A 20,879-nucleotide genomic window follows, 5' to 3' on the forward strand; every position below is an offset into this window, starting at 1 on the left:
TTTTTAAAGTTTTTTTTGACCATTTAAGAGACTATAACTTCGAAAATTGAGTTTTTATGAAAAAATGTTATAGAGAAAAGTTGTTTGTATTTTTCTAATCTAAAATAAAATAAAGTTAAAAATTCTGAAATTTGAAAAAATTGATTTTTCAAAATTTTGAAACTACCGTAGTTTTTGTAGTTTTTAACGAAAATGGCTGGTTAACGAACTTAGCCTTCATTTTTACACCAACTTTAAGTGTGTTGAATTTAAAATCGATCCGATAAGTTTTTTAAAAGTTATCGTGGGAACAACATATTACCGTCTACAGACGGACAGACAGACAGACACACAGACAGACGCACTCGCCGGACCATGTTTTTCGGACTCAGGGCACCTCAAAACGTAAAGATTTCGTAAAATTAGCAAAAGTCAAAATTCGACCAAAACTAATACCTTCTCATGTGATGAGAATGTAAAAAATTTAGTTTTTTGACAGTTTTTAAAAAATAACTCGAAAAGTTTTGCGTTGGGCAAAAAGTTGTCAACAGTAAAGTTGTAGCTGATGCAAAGCCGAGAAAAAAAGTCTGTGGTAGCAAAATCGCATATGCAAGAACGTCGGAGATAATGAAGTCGGAATATTGATTTTTTATCAAAAAAGTGCACAAAAAATATATATAGAGAGTGATTTTTCTGGAAATTACGAGTTTTTTGTGTTCAAGTATGTTTTTCAAGTATTTTAGGGTGAGAATATGTCAAAATCAATTGACTGATTTTTATTCCTTTAAAAAAATTAGATTTTTAGTGTTATTTTAGGATTTTTAAAGTTTTTTTGACCATTTAAGAGACTATAACTTCGAAAATTGAGTTTTTATGAAAAAATGTTATAGAGAAAAGTTGTTTGTATTTTTCTAATCTAAAATAAAATAAAGTTAAAAATTCTGAAATTTGAAAAAATTGATTTTTTAAAATTTCGAAACTACCGTAGTTTTTGTAGTTTTTAACGAAAATGGCTGGTTAACGAACTTAGCCTTCATTTTTACACCAACTTTAAGTGTGTTGAATTTAAAATCGATCCGATAAGTTTTTCAAAAGTTATCGTGGGAACAACATATTACCGTCTACAGACGGACAGACAGACAGACACACAGACAGACGCACTCGCCGGACCATGTTTTTTGGACTCAGGGCACCTCAAAACGTAAAGATTTCATAAAATTAGCAAAAGTCAAAATTCGACCAAAACTAATACCTTCTCATGTGATGAGAATGTAATATATTTCTTATGTTTTTTACTTAGGAACACATGTTAAAATAAATAAACTAATGCTACTTTTCTATAAAGTTAGACGAATCGTCATAATCTCATAGTTAAATATTATTTAAAAATAATTACTTTGATAGCAAAAAACTAGTCAATATTTAAAATAATAATATTTTTATTATTCTTAATCAACAATTATTAGTTTAATTAACATTAAATTTATATCAAAATAACTATGCATTAATTATTTATATGTCAGTCAATTTTAACTATCTTCAGACGATTTTGGCTAATTATTATTAGTTACTTTTTAATAAAAAATAATCGTTTTTAACTAAACTGCGATTCCAAAAAGTTATCTGTGACTTCATTAAAAATTGTATTTTTTTAAGTAAACAAATGAATAAACTAAAATAGTCTTAATCTGTTACAAACGCACACCTTGGGACTCAATGTGTTCGAGGCGCGAGAAATCTGACGCACCATACTCTTTAAACATTTATAACTTTGTAAGCATTCATATCATGTTAATAAAATTTTACAGAAAACTTGTCCGTATAGTAATGAAAAACTTTGTCACTGGAAGTTTTTTGTACCTTGAAATTTCCTCGATAAACGAAGCGTTGAAAGTTGGAAAAACACATTTTTTGCAACGTCTTTCGAAAAAATTAATAAACTTTTTATTAATTAAGATTTTGTAGTTTCAAAAGTATAGTTGGTTTCAGAAAGTCTTAATCTGTAAGTTCGTTTTTGTTTGATTACAAAATATGAAAAATCAAAAACGCCATCACGAGTTGAAGACGTAAAACATTAAAATTTTTTGGTTTTCAAAAATTTAGTTTTTTCTCATTATTTCATAAACTAAAAAAGATATAAATTTATTTCTTAAAGAAAAAAGATGCGCATTTTCATTCTCTACAAACTTCAGTAATTCAAATTGCAATTTGTAATAGTTTTAAAAATGGACCTAGTGTACAAAACTTAAACGCGTGAATCCACGCGTATCCCCTTTTAGAATCCGTCACCTCAATTATTTATATGATAACTAATCGTCAGATTTTGAAATAAAACTACCAAAGTATTCAAATTAGATGAAACAAATGAATAAAAAAACATGACATTTTTTGACCGCACCAAACTATAAATATATTGACAAAAAGGTAAAAAAATAGTTAAATTACATGAACTTTTATACGAACGAATAGAGTGGGGAGTTAAACTGTCTTTCTCACTCTGACTGCCCCACTCTTGTAAGCGGCCCGGTAAACTTTTAGCCAGAGCCAGCTGCGCGACTAATACCTTAAAAGTAAAACTTATCAAAGGTATACATTTCCTTAAATGTTCTATCACTGGTGCTACTACCCTACTATAAGAAATATTTTTAACACTAATAATATTAGAATACTATTATTACACGGAAAAAAAAAGTTCACGAATCTCTCGTGAACTAGTATATCACTTTTGGATGGGACACAAAATTCTTGAAAATCAACAAACACAGTTCGTCAAAATTTCATCAACTCCTTCACTAGAAACATAGTACGGTTTCCGAACTTTTCGTCAAAGTTAACGAAAAATTCGTGAACTTTTAAAAAATGCTAAACACAAGAAAAAATAGTTTCCAGACACTACTTTTTTATAGTATTTCACTTTATTTGATAACTTGACGCCTATTACGCATCCAACTACACAGAATACACAATTTTATCGCCATTAAAATTCGTAATTCGCTTCACGGGATTCGAACCTAGTACCTATACCCTATAACATAATATTTTTAACAACTAACCGCCACGGCTAAATCTAGATACACTGTCCTTCGACAAACGAAACGATTAGCTTTGTCTGCTGTAAAACTCAGGACCGTGCAAAGTAGAAAAAGTCCCTTATCGTAACTTTTAATTCATTTTATGAATTATTTGTTTCACAAAGGAAATTAGCAAACAAAAATATTCACTAAGTAATAAAAAACACTGATTCTAAATAATAACTTTCATCAAAGAATTTTCCCGAATGTAAACACCGATGACACCGACTGAATGATGAATGCTTGATCAGCCATATTTGATGCGCATTACGAACTGCGCATACTACTGACACTCGCGAGTTCACGATTTTTTCGTGAACTGGTACCTCTACTTTTGACGAACTACTCTTCATTAACAGTTCATCAAAAATTCATTAACTTTGTTTCAGTTTTTCGTTGACGTTCGCCATTTCTAATCAAAAGTGAATGAAAATTTTGAAATTTTGTGTCCCATCCAAAAGTGATATACTAGTTCACGAGAGATTCGTGAACTTTTTTTTCCGTGTATATCAATTAAAATATTTAGAAAAAGTGAAAGAAAATAATGTTTCAAATAAAAATTAAACTATATCGAATTTTTTTTACTTCAAATCTTTATTTTGTCTTAAAAATATAGTTAGGTATATGTAAAATACATAATAATTTGAGATAAATCTACATTTATTTACTATTACAGATAGAATTATTTTGTAAAATTTTCTTTACAAATTTAAAACTGTCAAAATCGGTAAAAATATATTCTATATTTTACTAAAATTGTCACACAGTTTTTATTTTTTATCATGACATTATTTTAAGAGTAGTTATTATTTTAGCAAAATATTTTTTATTTGAGTGAATATTTTCTTGAGTCAAATAATTATATTTTGTTAAATTAGTATAAACTTATTAAAAAATAAATATTATTATAAATTATTATTATAAAATTATTCGAGTCAAATAATTTATATGTCATATGTGAATATTCTACAAAGCAAATAATTATTAGTTGAAACAAATAATTATTATTCGAGTTAAATAATTATTATTGTAGTTAAACAATTATTGCTTTTAGTCTAATAATTATAATTTTTGTAAAAAAATTATCTTTTAAGTCAATTGAATTAAATTTTGATTCAATTTACAATGTTTGAGTCAAACAATCATTATTAAGTACAAATAATCATTTTTTAGACTAATATGTAATATCAGAATTTGAAAAAAAAAAATTTTTTTAACTAGACTAGTAATTGTTAAACAATTAACTATTTGAAAATTATTATTTGATTTAAATCAAATAATAATTTTTTAGATTAATAATTATTAGTTGAGTCAAAAAATTGTCTTTGTGTATAAAATAATTGTAATTTAAGTCAAAAAATGTTTGTTCAAGTCAAATAATTTTATTAAAATCAAGTAATTATTGTTGGAGTCAAATAATTATTATTCAAGTCGAATAGTTATTGTTTGAGTCAAATAATTATTTTTTAAGTCAAATAATTATTTTTTAAGACGAATAGTTGATGTTTGAGTCTAATAATTATTATTCGAGTCAAAAAAATATTTTTATATCAATTTATTTTTTTCGGGTCAAATAATAATTTTTATTGAAATCAAATTTTTGTTTTAATCAAATAATTATTATTTCAATCAGAAATTTATGCTTTTGAGTTAAATAATTTTTTAAATCAAATTACATATTATTTACATACTTTTAAAATAAAATTTCAATATAATTTCAATTTAAATTTTAAATAAAATAATTTTTTTCAATTTCATTTTGTTAACAATAAATTGTTCACCTGTTTTTTTTAGTATAACAATTCTTTTCCTTAACCCTTTAACGCCCAAATGTACTGATTTTTAACTTTAGTTTCAAGCTCATAATATTGAAAGAAAAAAATTATTTAAAATTCTACAAGGACATATCCCTACGTTTTTGGGGTCGCTTTTTCGAATGGTAAGGTCAAAATTTCCAAAAATTGACGTTTACCCCTTATTTTTTCAAAAATACTAAAAGATACAAGATTTTGGGAACCAATTTTTTTTCAAATCCAATTTTAGTTGTGATATCGATTTTTCCAAGTCATCTAAAGTTTAAAAAACGTGTTCCCGATAGTTTTAGTTTAAAGATATGCTTTGCGTTTTAAGATTTTTGGTATTTTTTTATTTAGAATGGCGCCTTAAAGTAAAAAATTTTCCGAAATTTAACATAGGATGGATACAATTTTCAAAAGTTCTTGAAATCGCTTCAAATTTGTTACACGGACTTTTTTGGGGTTGCTGATTACGAATCTGAAGTCATATTTAAAAAATTCAAAATGGCGGATCCAATATGGCGGACGACAAACTTAAAAATCCATCGTATTCGCTTAAGATTTCTTACTCGGGGGTTTTTAGGGTCGCTGATTACGAATCTGGAATCAAATTAAAAACATTCAAAATGGTGGATTTAATATGGCGGACGACAATATTGAAACTTCATATATTGGCTTCAAATTTGTTACTCGGGGGTTTTCGGGGTCGCTGATTATGAATCTGAAATCAGATTTTAAAAATTCAAAATGACAGATTTAATATAGCTGATGATAAAATTAAAACTTTATCCTATTGGCTACAAAGACGTTATCGTATGTTAGAATATTTAACAGGGCATGAGCAGTTGTCAAATCTCTTTGAAATATGCCTATCTTTATGTACCATTTTCTCAGCTCTGATTATTTTTCATCAAACTTTTTCTCTGCTGATTTGATATACAATGGACAAATAATTAGTATATTTAAAGTTATTTGATTATTTAACCAAAAAGACCATGAAAACGGGTAATTGTTTTTTCAAAATCGCACAGAAAATTCAAAAATAAATATTTGGCATAATCGAACGATCAGAATTTAGTCCTTTGTATATAAAATCAGCAGAAAAAAAGTGTGTGATAAAAAATTATTTGGAAATAAGAAAATGGTTCCTAAAAATAGGCATATTTCAATGGGATTTTACAACTGCTCATGTCCCTTTAAAAAGGAATCAAAATCATGATTTGCCTTAGAAAAAATATCATTGTATTATGAATTTTTAAAATATGTCTTTAGATGCGTAATCAGCAAGCCCAAAAACTCCCTAGTAACAAATTTTAAGCGAATACATTGCATTTTTAATTTTGTGGTGCGCCATATTGAATCCGCCAATTTTAATTTTTTAAATCTGACTTCAAATTCGTAATTAGCGAATCCGAAAACCTCCGAGTAACAAATTTCAAGCGATTTCAAGAACTTTTAAAAATTGTATCCATCCTGTGTTAAATTTTTGAAAATTTTTTAATTTCAGCCGCCATTTTAAATAAAAAAATACCAAAAATCTTTAAACGCAAAGCATATTTTTAAACTAAAACTATCGGGAATTCGTTTTTTAAACTTTAGATGACTTGAAAAAATCAATATCACAACTAAAATTGGATTTTAAGAAAAATTACTTCCCAAAATTTTATATTTTTTGAGTATTTTTGAAAAAAATAAGGGTTAAACGTCACTTTTTGGAAATTTTGACTTTGCCATTCGAAAGAGCGACCCAAAAAACATGGACATGTCCTTGTAGAATTTTTAATAATTTTTTTCTTTTAATATTATAAGCTTGAAACTGAAATTAAAAATCAACACATTTGGGCGTTAAAGGGTTAAGTAATATTTATAAAATTAGTTGTTCGAATATATTTTTCTTTTAAACTATTTTTAATCTCTAAATATTATAATTTCCCTGAATTATAATACTTTCAGAATATAAATCTAATAATAATAGAAAAAGTTCGAATAAAGAGAATCAACCAGCGGTACGAGAAAATTGAGTTAATAAAAGGGAGAAAAATTAATCAAAATTTAATAAGATCTCTTTATTTCAGAGACTTTCGCAAAAGATTGAATTTAATTTACATTCCGAACTTTATTAGAAAGAAAAAATTGGTTGGAAATTCTTTTTATTAAGAAGGAGATTTAATTTCTATTAAAGAGAAAAATTTATAAAGTCTAAGTCTTATAATATATATTATAAAATATTCATAATCTTAAATACTTTTTAAAAATACATAAAGAAAAGTCGTTCATGAAATTTGATTATACAGTCACGCACACTTCTTTTTTTGTTAAAGAGAGATTTTTTTCCAAGTCGCAAACTTTAAAAATAACTTTTCTGTAGGTTTTAACACACCAAAAGAGATTTTTCAAATCTTTTCCCCGCGGGTATTTTGATCCAGCTTCTTCAGATGCTGTGAATGTAGAACTAGAACTACTAATGTTTTTTCTTCTTTTTCTTCATTTTTATTTACTACTTCTTTTTTTGCAGTTATCTCTTTTTGTCGTAATAGAACTTTATTAACAGACTCCTTTTTTATATACTCTCATTGCAATTATAATAATCACAGTGATATTTCTTTGGATATTAAAATAACTTTTCTTTTATATTTTACAATCTTGAATGATCTGGATCGGGTATCCTTGCTGGTAATCGTGGTAATTCTAAAGTTGATGCTTTACCCTCATCGTCAATGTATGTTCTGTTATCGTGACCCGATTCTGCAGTGTCGATTGTTTTATCGTCTTTCACGGGACCGTCCATGAAAAACATTGTGAATAAAAACATCAATGAACCTGAAAAATAGTTTTCGCTGTTTTTAAATTCTTCGAAATTAAAATATATTGTGGAGTCATTTCATTATATATTGCTTATATTTCATTATTATATTGCTTCATTATTATATGTTGCCGAATAATTTTAAAAAATTATAATATTTTGCAGGAACAAAAGGTGAACAAAAAGAATTTTTAAAATATTTTTAATATTTATTGCAAAATAAGCACCTAAAGTATATGAAGTCGTAAAAACTGTCACTTTTTCATCTATTGGGGAATATTAAAGAAAACACATAATTTACTATGAAAAAAAATAATTAGAATTTATTAAGAATGACTTAGTTTATTATTATACACTAATAAAAAAAATAATTTATAAGAAATATTAAATGAAAGATTATTTTAAAGTTCACCTGGAAAATGACCTAATTTTGCAAATTTAATTCACTAAATGTGAGAGACCGACAGATTAGCTCGGTCGGATGGGTGCCTCGCTCGGCGGACGCTGTACGACCAAGGGTACTTGGTTCGCAACCATTTGGCCTGGGATTTTTCCGGCACGTGAGATAATTTGAGCGGGAGGTTTGACGTCGAGGTATAATGATGTGCACTGTCGATTATTGTCCGGTACACACCATTAGAACTCGACTGTCGATAAACCGATTGTACACCGAAAAAAATAAAATCTCAAAGTGAGAAGAAAATTCCGCTTAACAATTATTTTTACATTTTATTTTCATTATACGAATATTCATCTACAAAAAAGAGGAATTTTTGTTTATATTTAAAAGTTTTTTAACTAAAAGATGAATTTTAATCTTTCTTCTTTGATTGAAATTATTCCTCTCAAATTGAAACAAATTTAAACAATTTCTACAGTTTCCCTCTCCACTGGTGAGAAAACCCATTAAACGGGTGGTCCAGGCAAATGCGAGTACTCCTAATTTTCAAGTCGCTCTGTAGGCGCAAAAATTGAGTATTTAAGTATTAAGAATGTTTGTAAGAAAAATTTCTACAGTTGTAAAAACACTTGTAAAGCTAAGATTGTAGGCTTAAGACGGGTGTATAAATAAATAATAATAATAAATGTCAGAAAGAGAAATAAATATATTGAATAAAACCTTATCAAATATTGAATAAACTTTTACGTCCGAGCAGGGCCGAATTTACTTGACAGGGGGCCCCATGTAAGGAAAGGGTTTTTCAAGAATTTTCCATAAGATTAAAATTTTAAGTAAAGTATATTTTATATATGAATTAAGCGTACTCTAAATTAATGTGAGTAAAATTCATGCACTTTGATTGTCCCAGTTCTGAACACACCTTAAAGTGCATTATTCTCATGCACTTTGACGTCAAAGTGTGTAATTCTTATGCATTTTATATTTTATGCACTTCAAATTATATTGAAGTTACACACTTTGAGGTTAAAGTGCATGAGAATAATGCACTCAAAGTGTGTTCAGAACTGGGACAAATTTATGCACTTCAAGTCCATGAATTTCACTAACTTTGATTTGTGCTACCAAATGTCTCCCAACGTGGGTATACATTTGGAAAACATTTGGTAAATGGCTTTATAATTCTGTTAAAAGACAGAATTTGATGAGAAAAACGATTGGAAATTGAAAAGGAACATTTGGAGAATGAAATTATGGAAAGATTTTTACAAAGAAAGCTTTGAATAATTAATAATTAACTAAAATGTGCACAGATTTCATTGAGATTTTATAGCAAGGTTATTTTTCATAATTACTTATGAAAACGATGTAAATAAAGGAAAAAATAATTTACCTTGGTAAAAGAATGTAAAAATATTAATTATGTATATGAATAAGATCAATTACACAATAAAATTTGTAATTTAATTAAATGCAAATGGTAAAGTGATATTAAAGTAATATCTATACTTTACCAATCTTATTTTTATTGGCCCAAAGTCTCCTTTTTCTCTTTAGAAGTTAAAATAAAACTTTATGTTTTTTAAAATTTTTAATATTCTTACAATTTTTTTCAATGGAGCAACGAATAAAAACATTGCTTTTTGTAAATAGGAGAAGGAAATATTTAATTTTTAAAAAATGAAACATAATCCCAACCCCAAAAGAAAAAATTGATGCTTAGCCGAATAAAAATAAGAAACAATCTCCTACTATTTTCAAAATCAATTTTTCTTTTTGTTGGTTAAGTTAAACAAAATGGAGAAAATAATTAATATTTGAAAAATAAAACATACAACCTTAACCCCCAAAGAAAAAATGGTTGCTTTAGACCAATCAAAATAATAAACTCCTCCTATTTTCAAAATCAATTTTTCTATTTGTTGATTAAGTTAAACAAAATGGAGAAAAGAATAATATTTTAAAAATAAAACATATAATCCCAACCCTAAAGAAAAAATGGATGCTTCACACCAATGAAAATAATAATCAAATTTCTCCAACATAAAGAAAGAAATTTTTCTATTTGTTGCTTCAGTTGAACAAAATATGAAGCGAATATATAAAATTTAAGCTCAACCCTTGACAAAAAATTGACTTCTAGCCAATAAAAATAAGATTAAAACTCCTCCTACTTAAAGAAAGCAAATTTTTTATTCATTGGTTCAACAGTGCAAAAAGGGAGTAAATATTTAATTTTTAAAAAGTTACATTTAGTTTTAACCGATTAAAAAAAGACTTCTGGCCAATAAAAATAAACTCCTCCTATTTTCAAAATGCAATGTTTTATTTGTTGGTTGAGTTAAACAAAATGGAGAATCTAATTAATAATATTTGAAAAATAAAACATATAATCCCAACCCGCTAAGGAAAAATGGATGATTTAGACCAATCAAAGTAATAAACAAATCCTATTCTATTTAGACGAATAATAATTCGTCTAAATCTTCCATTTTTTCTTAGGAGAAATTATATAAAATGAGCACATTATTTAGAAAAACTTGTATTGAAATACACTAATCTCAATTCACGTTGTTATGACATTTCGATTAAAGGTAACTTTACAATTTCTGGAGATTTTTGGGTCAAGGTATAGTGAAATATTTAAGGGTGCGTTCATTCCGTTCTTAATAGTAAGTACAGTACCGGCCAAAACTGTCAGTCCATCCATTTTTGAAGGAATGAAAAAAATTTTTTAACATAAAATTTATGAAAACTCAAAATTTTTTTGGTTTATATTTTAAAAGACGATAAAATTTTGAAAACAATAAGACCTCACAGAAGTCATTTGGCCAAAATTTGTAGAAGATATTCTTAAAAATCGTTATTTTCAATGTTTTACAAAAATTTGAATAACTTCTAAAATAATGAACGCTTTTTAATAATCTTAGGCTTATTTTAAAGGACATTTTCTACGGAATAAGAATTACTTATAGGCATTAACCTGTAATTTTTTATTTGGAATAAGCATAACGTTAAAGTTGGACAAAAAAATTGGAAAAATTTGAAATAAATTTTTTGTACTAAAAACTATTCTAGAACATATATAAAACATGATATGATATATATGATATGACGATTTTTAAGAATATCTTCTACAAATTTTGGCCAAATGACTTCCGTGAGGTCTTATTCTTTTCAAAATTTTATCGTGTTTCAAAATATAAACCAAAAAAAATTTTAGTTTTCATGAATTTTATGTTAAAAAATTTTTTTCATTCCTTTGAAAATGGGTGGACTGACAATTTCGGACGGTACTGTATTTAAAATTTGATTATTACTATTGTTGATGAATTCGATTTTATTTAATATCAAATGGTAAATAATTATAAGTTATGTTATATATGTATATAATAATAGTGGTTTTTGTTATTTGATGTTTGAATATGAGACAAGTCACACCCAGAAAGTCTCCCCCGGACAAGTCCTCCTCTCTAAATCTGAATCAGCGAAATTTCACTGATTCTCAGCGATAAGTATGCCACTATTTTAAAACAGCGTATATGCGCTAATTAATCAGTGAAGTTTCACTGATTATTTAGTGAAATTTCACTAATTCACAGCGCATATACGCTAACTGAAATAGTGGCATACTTATCGCTGATTCAGATTTAGAGAGTCCCAGGGCAAGTCTTCCCATTGACAAGTCTTCCCATGGACAGCTCCTCCCAGAGGACAAGTCTTCCCAGGGACATATCTCCCCAAATGTAAATATTAAAAGTAAATAATGCCATGGGTGGACAAGTCTCCCCGGAACATCTCTCTCCAGTGAAAAATTGTTAATTAAAACAGTGACAAATTCAGGACAAGTCTCCCCGGGACATCACTCCCCAGTTAAAAAATGTATATTAAAACAGTGACAAATTCAGGACAAGTCTCCCCGGGACATCACTCTCCAGTTAAAAAATGTTTATTAAAACAGTGACAAATGCAGGACAAGTCTACCCAGGATAAGTCTCCCCAAATGTAAATATTAAAAGTAAATAATGCCATGGGTGGACATCTCTCCCCAGTGAAAAATTGTTTATTAAAACAGTGACAAATTCAGGACAAGCCTCCCCAGGACAAGTCTCCCCGGGACATCTCTCCCCAGTAAAAATTATTTATTAAAACAATGGCAAATTCAGGACAAGTCTCCCCGGGACATCACTCCTAATAAACAATATTCATTAAAACAGTGGCAAATTCAGGACAAGTTTCCCCAGGACAAGTCTCCCCGGGACATGACTCCCCAGTTAAAAAATGTTTATTAAAACAGTGACAAATTCAGGACAAGTCTCCCCGGGACATCACTCCCCAGTAAAAATTATTTATTAAAACAATGGCAAATTCAGGACAAGTCTCCCCGGGACATCTCTCCCCAGTGAAAAATTGTTTATTAAAACAGTGACAAATGCAGGACAAGTCTACCCAGGATAAGTGTCCCCGGGACATCTCTTCCCAGTAAAAATTATTTATTAAAACGGTGACACATTCAGGATGAAGGAGGAAGTCTACTGTGACAAGGGAAAGAATAGGCCGATTTTTGCGGATTTTTTTTCTATCAAAATACGACTTCGACATTAAATTAAATCATCCTATATTATATATTCAAGTATTTGTAAAAAACTCGTGTCACAAAAATCATCGTAAACAAATTGGCTGCCTTTATTCCAATGTTACTTACGATATTTTTTATCCCACATGCACAAAAATGGCGCTTTTAGATAGCTGACGACAGGGAGTAAAGTCACTCATTTGTTCCACCATATGAAAATGGCGTCCATTTTCTCCCATGTGCAAACATATCCGCTGATCCCATGCGTTATTTTTGCCCATGGGAGAAAACGGCCGCCATTTTCATATAAGTCGAACAAGTGAATGACTTTTACTCCCTGTCGTCTGCTATCTGAATTTGCCACTTTTGTGCATTAGGAATAAAAAAAATTTTAAGTCTAAATATTCAAAATTGCCGTGGTGGCACTCCTTCAAGCGCAATTTCGCCTTTTTTTATAAGGTGCACAAACGGTGTACATGAAATCTCACGTCTGGGTGATCCAAACCAAAAAAAACAAAATATGGTTGTCATCTACATAGTATTGAATCTCGTCTGACGAAGGATTTTGTCGATATCTTTTTTTATTTAACCCATTAACGCCTGAAACCTCTGAAAATTTGTGTTTAATTAAAGATTTAATTTCATATACTGATAATACTCCCTGCAAGTAACTGAAGTGTTTCTTTATGTTTTCGGGGTCACTGAACCAGATTCTGTGCTCAGATTTTAAATTTATCGCAAAGAAAATTAAATATAGCGAATTGTGTGCATCAGATTGCAAAAAAAATAAAAACATTTTTTTTTAAATAATTATTTTTTACTGAAAATATTTGTTTCACACGAATACAAGTGTCACAATTTGGCACAAACTTACTGAACTTTCAAAATATGCAAAAGCGGAAATTAAAAAACAAAATGGCACTAATTTGAGGAAAAAAGTTTCAATTCTTTTCATGGTGAACCGATATTTACCATGGCTATGAAATCTAACAGAACTTAGTGTCTATATGTTTTTGAAGTCGCTCATGACGAATATATAATCGGATTTTTAAAATTCAAAATGGCGGATCCAATATGTCCGACAAATTTTTCTAAAATTTACTCGATTCGCTTAATTTTTGTCACTCAGGGGTTTTTGAGGTCGCAGATTATGAATCTGCTATCGGATTTACAAAATTCAAAATGTCGGATACAATATGGCCGACAAATTTTTTTCAATTTACTCGATTTGCTTGAATTTTGTTACTCCAGGAGTTTTTGGAGTCGCAGATTATGAATTTGCAATTGGATTTTCTAAATACAAAATGGCGGATCCAATTTAGCGGACAAAACTTATTTAATCAATTCTAGTCGCCTGAAATTTGAAAATGATGACCATCTATTAGGCAGAATAAGACAGAATAAGACAAAATACAAAGAAAATCCATCAGAAGTACACAATCTAAAAATTGTTGTTCCAAATCCAATTGGCTTAGCTTTGAAAAATTCTTTTAACACTGCTCTATCATAAGACTTAATATTTTCAAACTTAAAACGTGACAATGTTGATGAAACAATTTGAGATGACAGATAGGAAATCTTCAAGCGTATCTAGTAAATTTAAATAATTTTTGTCAGTCATATTGGATCTGTCATTTTGTATTTTAAAAATACAATTGCAGATTCATAATCAGCGACCTCAAAAACCCCTGTGAAACAAGTTTTAAGCGAATCTACTAAATTTAAATAATTTTTGTCCGCCATATTAGATCCGCCATTTTAAATTTTGAAAATCCAATTGCAAATTCATAATCTGTGACGCCAAAAACCCCTGAGTAACAAAATTCAAACAAATCGAGTAAATAAAAAAAAATTTGTCGGCCATATTGTATCTGCCATTTTGAATTTTGAAAATACGATTATATATTCGTCATGAGCGACCTCAAAAACATATAAACACTGAGTTCTGTTAGATTTCATAGCCATGGTAAATATCGGTGCACCATAAAAAGAATTAAATAATTTTTTCCTCAAATTAGCGCCATTTTGGAGCCGCCATTTTGTTTTTTAATTTCCGCTTTTGCATATTTTGAAAGTTAAATAAGTTTGTGCCAAATTGTGACACTTGTATTCGTGTAAAAATATGTTTTCAGTAAGAAATAATTATTTAAAAAATATTTTTTATTCTTTTTGCAATTTGATGCACTAAATTCGCCATATTTAATTTTCTTTGCGATAAATTTAAAATCTGCGCCCGGAATCTTGTAGAGCGACCCCGAAAACATAAAGAAACACTTCAGTTACTTGCATAAAGCATTTTTTGTATATGAAATTAAATCTTTAATTAAACACAACATTTCTGAGGTTTCAGGCGTTAATGGGTTAATTGATATAATCAATAATAAAATCAAATGTAAAACAAAAATTAAAAAAATTTCAAGAATTCTTTTTTTCGGTGCAAAAATTTTTTATTATCAAAATCCTTCGTCAGACATGAGTCGATACTATGTAGATAACAACCATTTTTTGTTTTTTTGCGCTTAAAGGAAGCGAAATTGCGATTGAAGGAGTGCCACGACGGCAATTTTGAATATTTCGACTTAAATTTTTTTTTACAAATACTTGAATTTATAATATAGGACGGTTTAATTTAATTTAGTGTCGAAGTCATATTTTGTAAGAAAAAAAAATCCGCAAAAATCGGCCAATTTTTTCTTTTGTCACAGTAGACTTCCCCCTTAATAAAAAAGTTTTACTGCGGAGAGATGTCCCGGGGAGACTTGTCCTGAATTTGCCACTGTTTTAATAAACAATTTTCCACTGGGGAGACTTGTCCTGAATGTGCCACCGTTTAAATAAATAATTTTTACTGGCGAGAGATGTCCCGGGAAGACTTGTCTTGGGGAAACTTGTCCTGAGTTTTTCACTGTCTTAATAAACAATTTTTCACTGGGGAGAGATGTCCCGGGGAGACTTGTCCTGGGGAGACTTTTTCTGAATGTGCCACCGTTTAAATAAATAATTTTTTATCCCACATGCACAAAAACGGCGCTTTCTGATAGCAGCCGACGGCGCCCTCGACCTCCACTCGTGTCACAAAAATCACCGTAAAGAAATGGCTGCCTTTCTCCTCTTGTTGCTTAATATACTATTTACTGGGGAGTTATGTCCCGTGGAGACTTGTCCTGAATTTGTCACTGTTTTAATAAACATTTTTTAACTGGGGAGTGATGTCCCGGGGAGACTTGTCCTGAATTTGCTACTGTTTGAGTAAATATTGTTTATAGGGAGTTATGTCCCGGGGAGACTTGTCCTGAATTTGTCACTGTTTTAATATACATTTTTTAACTGGGGAGTGATGTCCCGGGGAGACTTGTCTTGGGGAGACTTGTCCTGAATTTGTCACTGTTTTAATAAACATTTTTTAACTGGGGAGTGATGTCCCGGGGAGACTTGTCCTAAATTTGCCACTGTTTGAATGAATATTGTTTATAGGGAGTAATGTCCCAGGGAAACTTGTCCTGAATTTGCCATTGTTTTAATAAATAATTTTTACTGGGGAGTGATGTCCTGGAAAGACTTGTCCTTAATTTGTCACTGTTTTAATAAACAATTTTTCACTATGGAGAGATGTCCCGGGGAGACTTGTCCACCCATGGCCTTATTTACTTTTAATATTTACATTTGGGGAGCGATGTCCCTGGAAAGATTTGTCCTCTGGGAGGACCCTTAATCTCAAAAACTACCTAACGAAAAAAAATATTTTTTCAAAATTTTTTTCATAGTAATTTAGAACTAATTTAGTTCTCTCACATAAAATTAAAATGAGTATTTTCCAAAAACTACCCTCAACCTCTAAAACTACCTAATGGAAGTGAAGAAACAAATTTAAAAAAAAAATTTTTCGATAGAATTTTAAAGCTAATAAAGTTCTCAAACTTAGTACTAAAAGATATTTTCCAAAAACTACTTTTAACCCGAGCTAATTTAGTGCTTAAACAATGCACAAAAAAATTTGTTTACAAAACTACCTTTTACCTCAAAAACTACTAGAAAATAAAGACATAATTATTTTTTAAAAATTTTTTCAGAGAAATTTAGAGATAATTTTGTGCTCAAAAATAGAAATTAAAAGTAATTCACAAAAACTACCTTTTACCTCAAAAACTATCTACAGAAATTAAAAAGGCACATATTTTCAAAATTCTTTTCATAGGAATTTAGAACTAATTTAGTGCTCTAACATAGCATTAAGAAAAATTTTTCAAAAACTACCCTCAACCTCAAAAACTACCAAACAAAAATACATTAAATAGAAATTTTTAAAAACTATCTAACGAAAATAAAAAGGCTTATTTTTTCGAAATGTCTATATTTTTTAAAAGTGATAAAATTATTATAAAATATGCTATATGTATTTTTCGTTTTTTATATAAAATTAATAATATAAAAAATATTAATAAAATAAAATTAGTATTAAGAGTACTTTGTACGAAAGGGCACAGTCCCGTTTACTACTTAAATAAATAAATATTGTTTTTTTACCACGAGGTCCTCTCGTGAGAGCTCCCGCAGGGAGGTCCAAGTGGTAAAAGTGCTAGGGAGTGAGTTCGTAACCATCCTTCTCAAGGAGCTCCTTAAAGCATGTCAGGCTACGAACTGAGGAGTTTGAATCGTGTCGCGAGATATAAGAGTTTCGCTCTGTCGCGGTACGAAGAGAGCGAGTGGTGAGGGTAGCGACTGCAGGCGGCGCGAATTACGTGCGCGTTCGTTACTCTCTCCTTGCATTCACGCAGAATACGACGACGATGGCTGTACTGTACAATGCATGCTACACGAAGTAGTATAAGGAGATGTATCGCTGCATATAAAAGATGGCCCCGTTTTCGGTATTCACGGTTCTCAAGTTTTCACTAACCTAAGTACACTTGCGCCCACCGCGGGAAAATTTGGTATTAAAAATTATCGTCTGCTATATTGGCTGGAAATCTAGTCTGCTCCTTGACACTTGACAATGCAAGGATAATGTTAATAATTGAGGAGACGGCTTCTGAAAGGGATACGAGTGGATTCTCGCGTTTAAGTTTTGTCCACTTGGTCAATTTTTGAAAATATTACAAATTGCAATTTGAATTACCAAAGTTTGTGGAAAATGGAAAGGCGCATCTTTTTTCTTTAATAAAAAAATTTATATATTGTTTAGTTTATAAAATAATGAGAAAAAACTAAATTTTTGAAAACCAAAAAATTAAAATGTTTTACGTCTCTAATTCGTCCTGGCGTTTTTGATTTTTCATATTTTGTAATCAAACAGAAACGAACTTACAGATTAAGGATTCCTGAAACCAACTATATTTTTAAAACTTCAAAATCTTAATTAATAAAAAGTTTATTAATTTTTTCGAAATACATTGCAAAAAATGTTTTTTTTTAACTTTCAACGCTTCGTTTATCTAGGAAATTTCAAGGTACAAAAAACTTCCAGTGAGAAAGTTTTTTATTACGATACGGACAAGTTTTCTCTAAAATTTTATTAAAATGACATGGATATTTACAAAGTTATTAATGTTTAAAGCGTATGGTGCGTCAGATTTCTCGCGCCTGGAATACAATTTTTAGTAAAGTCACTGATAAATTTTTGCAATAGCAATTTAGTTAAAAACGATTAATTATTATTAAAAAGTAACCAATAATAATTAGCCAAAATCGTCTGGAAATAGTTAAAATTTACTGACATACAAATAATTAGTACACAGTTATTTTGACATAAATTTAATGTTAATTTAACTAATAAATGTTTATTAAGAATAGTAAAGATATAATTATTTTAATTTTTGACTGGTTTTTTAATATCAAAGTAATTGTTTTTAAATAATATTTAACTATGGATTATGGCGATTCATCTAACTTTATATAACAGTAGCATCAGTTTATTTATTCTAACATGTATGGTACGTAAAGACATACACGGAAAAAAATTAATCTCTAAATTAGAGATTAAATCTGAGATTTAGGCATAAACTATCACTGAAATCGGACGTAAGATGTAAGCAGATCACTAAAACTGAAATTTGGTATTATATGTAATCCGAATATTAGTATTGTGAAGAGCACGTATTTCTTATGCCTACACGGAGAAAAAAATCAGGGCTTTTTATCATGGAGTGGTCTGTACCTTTAGCGCATGGGCGCTTTCTTACGGCGAAAGAACGAATTTGTACGATTGCAGCAATATTTGTACGATTTGCAGCCCTATTTTAGTAAGGAGCCTTGCTGCAATCGTACGAGTTCGTTCTTTCGCCGCAAGGAAGCGCCCATGCGCTAAAGGTACAGACCACTCCATGCTACAAAGCCCTGATTTTTTTCTCCGTGTAAAAATGATATTAGGAATCTCAAATTTTATGACATGGAACATATGTTCTAAACTATCAACTTACTTGAATAAATTCAAATCTAATATATTATTTGAATAAACAATATCAAAAATTTTAGTCGTATATTTATATAATTCTTATTTTTGTAATAACTCGATGTAATAAGAATTTATAATTTATCACAATTTAGAGTGAGAATTATTCATAAAATATTTATATTGTTTTCCCTGTATGAACTATACATTGACAAGTATAAAAAAGTAGTTGGATATTTTTAAAACACAATACGAATTTTATATTTTTATTTCATTTTTTTGTTTTAATCAAATCATATATTTATTATAAGTTTAGCAAATACAGGGAAGTACTCTATTAAATTCCACATCAGTCATTGAGATACATTACGGCGTTGGAAGGTCTGTAAAATTTGTAGGTTACAATTATCGCCCGACAAAATACGGCACTGACTGATTTAAATGACGTGAAATAGGTAAATAAACATTTTTCAACCACTTTTTCTCTAAACACAGACACTTTTTACAAAATAGGCCAACATACAACGAGTAGGAATCTTCTTAATTACCTAAATTCAAAAGATTGTTTAAATTCATGCAGAAACGCGGTTGTAAAATGTAAAATTGGAAAGTGATGTAATGCTAAGAATATAACAGCTGGACCATTGTGCTCTCTGCATGCTTCTGCTCTCTTCTGGCGACTGTCAGTAAACCGCTTCTTGTTGTCTGTCATTATTTACATTACTTTCCAATCATTTCCAATTTTACATTTTACAACCGCGTTTCTGCATGAACTTAAACAATCTTTTGAATTTAGGTTATTAAGAAGATTCTTACCTGTTGTATGTTGGCCTGTTTTGTAAAAAGTGTCTGTGTTTAGAGAAAAAATGGTTGAAAAATGTTTATTTATCTATTTCACGTCATTTAAATCAGTCAGTGGCCGTATTTTGTCGGGCGATAATTGTAACCTTAAAATTTCACAGACCTTCCAACGCCGATAAGTCTAATAAATAAAAATATATGTTCCACGTGATGACGCGAAAAACATTCATAAAATACGGAAAATGAAAACTGTAATTGTATGTAACTCATATAAGAGGCATTATTCCTGAACTGCCCCAAAAATAAAAAAAGTTCTTGGATTTCCTTTATACTTTGGAAATATGTTACCCTAGTAGGTACAAGTTACTACACCAATTTACAGGTCCAACCCCCCACCCCAATCAAAAGGGTGGGGGGTTGAAATTTCAGCTTCAACTCGAACATGCATTCTTTAAACATTTGTAGTTTCTACTTAAATTATTCAATTAAAAAAAGTAAGTAGTGTTTTAGAAAGGTTTTTTTGTGTACTTTTAAAATATTTTATTTATATAATAAAAAAAAAAAATTTTTTGCAAAAATTTTTTAAAATAAATAGTTTTTTGCAATTTTGTGCAAGTTCGGTAGTTTTTATTTTGTTTTTAATAATCTCAAATGAAAGCTTGGGAATTCCCCTAAAAGAAGATATAAGTCTGAAAATGGGCCGAAACAATTTGCCAAAGATATAGTGTAATAAGTAAAATTTGTCCGTCCGCTCGCGCATTCCAGCGCGATGAACAGTGGGATTTTTTTTCAACTTACTATTGAAAATTGTGTAGAAACTACAAATTTTATCGGATGTTGATGTTCTTGATTTAAATTTACTAAGAGATTTAGTAAAAAACTATTTTACAGTTAAAAATTATCATTAATATTAACAATTATATAAACAATAATCAACTTCCTTTTGTATTTGTAAACATTGTAAAATAGTTTTTTACTAAATCTCTTAGTAATTTTAAATCAAGAACATCAACATCCGATAAAATTTGTAGTTTCTAGACAATTTTCAATAGTAAGTTGAAAAAA

At 29.3% G+C, this 20,879-nt stretch overlaps 1 protein-coding gene across 2 annotated transcripts in view; it reads right to left on the reverse strand.

Moving 5' to 3' along the window:
* Positions 1-6,713: 6,713 nt before the first annotated feature.
* The window catches only part of LOC122508802 (putative metabolite transport protein HI_1104), a 455,038-nt gene continuing 440,872 nt past the window's right edge, over positions 6,714-20,879 (reverse strand). The window contains exon 10 of one of the 2 annotated variants that reach the window (XM_043622357.1): positions 6,714-7,666. In XM_043622357.1, coding sequence (XP_043478292.1) covers positions 7,482-7,666 — 185 coding nt within the window. In that variant the 3' untranslated portion in view covers positions 6,714-7,481. The remainder of the gene's footprint in view (positions 7,667-20,879) is intronic. The other variant, XM_043622358.1, reaches the window with a different exon arrangement.

The sequence above is a fragment of the Leptopilina heterotoma genome, unplaced genomic scaffold (genome assembly GCF_015476425.1).
Source record: "Leptopilina heterotoma isolate Lh14 unplaced genomic scaffold, ASM1547642v1 Lhet_570, whole genome shotgun sequence".
NCBI classification, from domain to species: domain Eukaryota; kingdom Metazoa; phylum Arthropoda; class Insecta; order Hymenoptera; family Figitidae; genus Leptopilina; species Leptopilina heterotoma.